Source organism: Humulus lupulus, chromosome 6 (assembly GCF_963169125.1).
Source record: "Humulus lupulus chromosome 6, drHumLupu1.1, whole genome shotgun sequence".
NCBI classification, from domain to species: Eukaryota; Viridiplantae; Streptophyta; class Magnoliopsida; order Rosales; family Cannabaceae; genus Humulus; species Humulus lupulus.
This window is the reverse complement of record NC_084798.1, coordinates 15,915,160-15,919,069: the sequence shown is the minus strand read 5'-3', so window position 1 is coordinate 15,919,069 and position 3,910 is coordinate 15,915,160. Positions and strand designations below refer to the sequence as shown.

General features: G+C 29.8%; 1 protein-coding gene across 1 annotated transcript; it reads left to right on the top strand.

Moving 5' to 3' along the window:
• The first annotated feature begins 448 nt into the window (after positions 1 to 448).
• LOC133783834 (probable caffeine synthase MTL2) lies at positions 449 to 2,496 on the top strand. The gene is made up of 4 exons (XM_062223453.1): positions 449 to 587; positions 690 to 1,112; positions 1,368 to 1,628; positions 1,854 to 2,496. The coding sequence occupies exons 1-4, from the start codon at positions 513 to 515 to the stop codon at positions 2,250 to 2,252; spliced, it is 1,158 nt and encodes a 385-aa protein (XP_062079437.1). The 5' UTR covers positions 449 to 512; the 3' UTR covers positions 2,253 to 2,496.
• Positions 2,497 to 3,910: the final 1,414 nt, after the last annotated feature.

Genomic DNA, 3,910 nt, shown 5'->3' with positions numbered 1-3,910 from the left:
ATCTCCGAGCTTATTATCCTAGCGAAATTTCCTTGTTATCGGAAACAGAGTATAACACCATCACCATCATGACACAACCGCATCCTCAAGATTACTATGTTTATAATTATTATATAAAATTTATATATTTTTTAAAATATTATATTTTTATATTTAATGAATTTTTTAATTTACTTTTATTTTATTATTGTTTCATGCGTCAATTCCAAATAACTTAACAATGTTAAAAGTTCTTTTTTTTTTGAAAAAAAATGTAAAACAGAATAAATAAAAAAATAAAAAATATTATGGTTCAAATAATTTGTAATTAAAGTAATCAACCGCTAGCTCCATATAACAGTTGAAAAACAAACAAACAAAAAAGAAAAGAGTTGCTTTGGTGACGCATATGCCATGTGGACATGCCTCAAGTTCTCAGCCAAATGCTTTATTTTAAATAGTTCTCATTCTCACATCTCAACGTGTTCTGATCCATTAAAAGAAAATTAACTTGTATCCAAACAGTACCAAAAATGAAAGTAGAGCAAGTTCCCCACATGAATGGTGGTGTCGGCAAAGCTAGCTATTCAAATAACTCCTCACTTCAAGTATGTGCAGATACACACACATCTAATAATGTCATGTGTATTATTTTACAATTATAATATTGTTACATGATATATGTTAATTTATGTTATTAAATATTGCAGAAGGTTGTGATTTCGAAAGTAAAAAGCACAGTGGAAGAGAGTGCCTTAGAGTTTTATAGTAGTATGTTGCCAGAGTGTATGAGAATAGGTGATTTGGGTTGCTCTTCCGGGCCAACTGCCCTGACCGTTACATCTTACATTTTGGATGCAATAATGTCATCATCCCAATTCTTGGATGACGAGATGAATAAGAAGAAGCCATTGACATTCCAAGTGTTTCTCAATGATCTTCCTGGAAACGATTTCAATACCCTCTTTCAATTGCTTTCGAGCTTTTATGAGAAGCTGAATAATAAAAATGGTGACAGGTTTAAACCCTTATGCTTTGTCATGGCTATGCCGGGGAGCTTTCATGGAAGGCTTTTTCCTAATAACTCCATGCACATCATTCACTCTTCTAACAGTTTGCATTGGTTGTCAAAGGTAGCTAGTACATATACCAAACTTGCTATTTTAAGATTAATCAAATGTCTATTCAAAAGAGTGCTTAGAAATAAGTAAAATGTATGATCGGTTTGACATGATCTTTAATCAAGCAATCGCCATAAACTAATAAAGTTTGATAATTGAACCAATTTTTTTTTCCAATTTTCAAGTAATTTGTTTAAATTACATTGATTAAACATAATTATTTTTGTAGACAATATGTGAAACTCATTAATTGTATTGGTTTTGAAGGTACCAAATGGTTTGGTTAGTGAAACAGGAGAAGCACACAACAAAGATAATATTTATATTACAAAGACAAGCCCTGGTGTGTTAGTGAAAGCATACTTGAGCCAATTCCAAGAAGACTTCACAATCTTTTTAAGATGTCGTTCAGAAGAAATGGTCGTTGGTGGTTGTATGATACTAACAATTATGGGCAGTGTTGAAAGTAATGATCCTAAACATATTTTGGAGATAGTTGGAAGGGTGTTAAGTGACATGGCCTTCGAGGTACAATTAATTATGTTTCTTTGATTTATTTTACAGAAATTGCTAAGGAGTTTATTGTTATACACTAGTATTAATTTATGTCTATTATGTACACACAGAACATACTTCAACATAATGTCGATGCAAGATTTTACAGTGACTAAAACATAATTAGATGTTATAGTTAAAATTAATTTCTTTTTGAAAAATTATATAACACATGTTAAAACTAATATATTATTTTAGGGCATAATCGAAGAGAAAAGTGTGGGCAATTTCAACGTACCAATATATTGTCCAACTGTGGTGGAAGTTAGAAATGTGATTGAAGAAGAAGGATCTTTCTGGTTGCGAAAGCTTGAAGCTTATGAAGTTGCTTGGGACACTGGTTTTAGTGAAGCAGAAGGAAAAACAAATAATACCAACATCGATAATGATGATGATGATGATGAGGTTGACAAACTTAATAGAGGGGCGTATGTTTCCAATTATATGAGAGCAGTCTTGGAGCCTATTATGATTAAACATTTTGGAAAAAGTGTCATGGATGAATTGTTCGAGAGATTCACCCAAAAGATCATTGAATTTACTGCAAATGAAAATTGGACCCACATATACTTGGGTATTTCTTTGACAAAGAAATAACCATGGTTGAAGATATCATCGAATCAATCATATGATATGTTTGTTTATTTCCATCATATCTATCAATGTTGCATTATGTACTAGTACTGGCACTAGCTTACTTTTGTTTGTTTTGTGTTTTTCAATAATGTATGAAAGAGTCTCTAGCTCTAGTAGTTATATATAAAAGAATGTGAGAGTTTGTGTATGAGAGGGATGAGTTCAAATTTCATTCAATTTAAAGATAAAAATGCATATAATTATCAGTACTTGTTTATTTGGAAAACAATATAAGATGACATTGTTGTCATCATCATTGCAGCTAGTACAGGGGTAATTATGTCCTTCTATCTAACTTAATAAACTTTATTCTTCTATTTCGATTTTGAATTGAAAAAATTGTGACAATTTTAGGAGGAATTCTTATTTTATAGTCATTTTAAAATTTAATGTGTTATTTTATGATGGATGATCGTGTATATATTTTGCATTTAGATTCCAACCAAATTTAAAATTTGGGTTGTGACATAGGAACGCAAGTAAAAGGTCCCTTGTTATTTTGGTGTTTAAACTCCTTTAGTTTTTCATATGGAATAACGTTCTCAATTAATACTTTCGTCAACCGAAGTAAATTAAGTATAAAAACAAAATTAATAGCCTCATTTTTAGTAGTGTTTTTTTTTTTATAGTCACATGCTTAATGAATATTGTCTATTTAATAAAGATTTATTATATTTGCAATAATATAATAAATTACTGGATGAGAATGGCGTGGTTGTAGCAGACAAAAAAACATATATTATTGTGTTGTATATACACGTTTCCCCGTACTAATAATATAAATTCATATCATCGTACGGAAAAATAGAATATGTGGTACATATTTATTCTTTTGAATGAAGTGATAATTTAAATCATAAAAGTGACAGACGAGAATAATGAACAATTAGTGTGTTGTACATATTTTTCCATAAAGTAGATCTCATATCCTAGAGATTTAATGCTCTCTCCTAACTTATTAATAAGAAAAGTAAATAGAGAGCCATTTGTTTTTTTTTTTTACAATTGTGCTTATAAAAAACACTGGAAGAAGTATATAAAAAAAAAAAAAATTTCCAATATTTGTGGATGAGAAATTAAATGTGCAATTTCTTATAAATTAATGAACTTAGGTTTTCTTTCAAAAACAAAAATGAACTTAGGTTGAATGGGTCTGAGCAGTGATTGAAGACTAATACGAATACGACATCATAAACCAGCAATTAACGCAATTATATATGGTTCGAATTTGGTGTATATTAGTAATGTTAGCGACAAATAAAAGTTACATATATTAAGGCATATTTAAAGCCGAGACTATATACATCATTATAAACTAAGCACTTAAAATTAATTAGAGTGTATTTTTTAATTATTCATTCCTCTTTAATCTTTATTAAGCATAGATTCTTTTGTCGACAAAGGAATCCATTTCAATATATATATATATATATATACATGTGAGTTACAAGAAGACACATTGACACTACAACAAAAAGGTTTTTTTTACAGGCGGAAGTATTACCGGCGGAGACAGTCCGTCTGTAATAATACCATCTTTACCGGCGGAAAACGAAGTCCGCTGGCATTAATCCATTTTTTATTTTTTAAAATTATTTAATTATTACTGGCGGACAAAC

Coding starts and splice junctions, on each gene's coding strand:
- LOC133783834 (XM_062223453.1), top strand. CDS start 513: ATGAAAGTAGAGCAAGTTCCCCACATGAATGGTGGTGTCGGCAAAGCT. Junction 588..689: donor CAAATAACTCCTCACTTCAA/GTATGTGCAGAT, acceptor TAAATATTGCAG/AAGGTTGTGATTTCGAAAGT. Junction 1,113..1,367: donor GTTTGCATTGGTTGTCAAAG/GTAGCTAGTACA, acceptor TTGGTTTTGAAG/GTACCAAATGGTTTGGTTAG.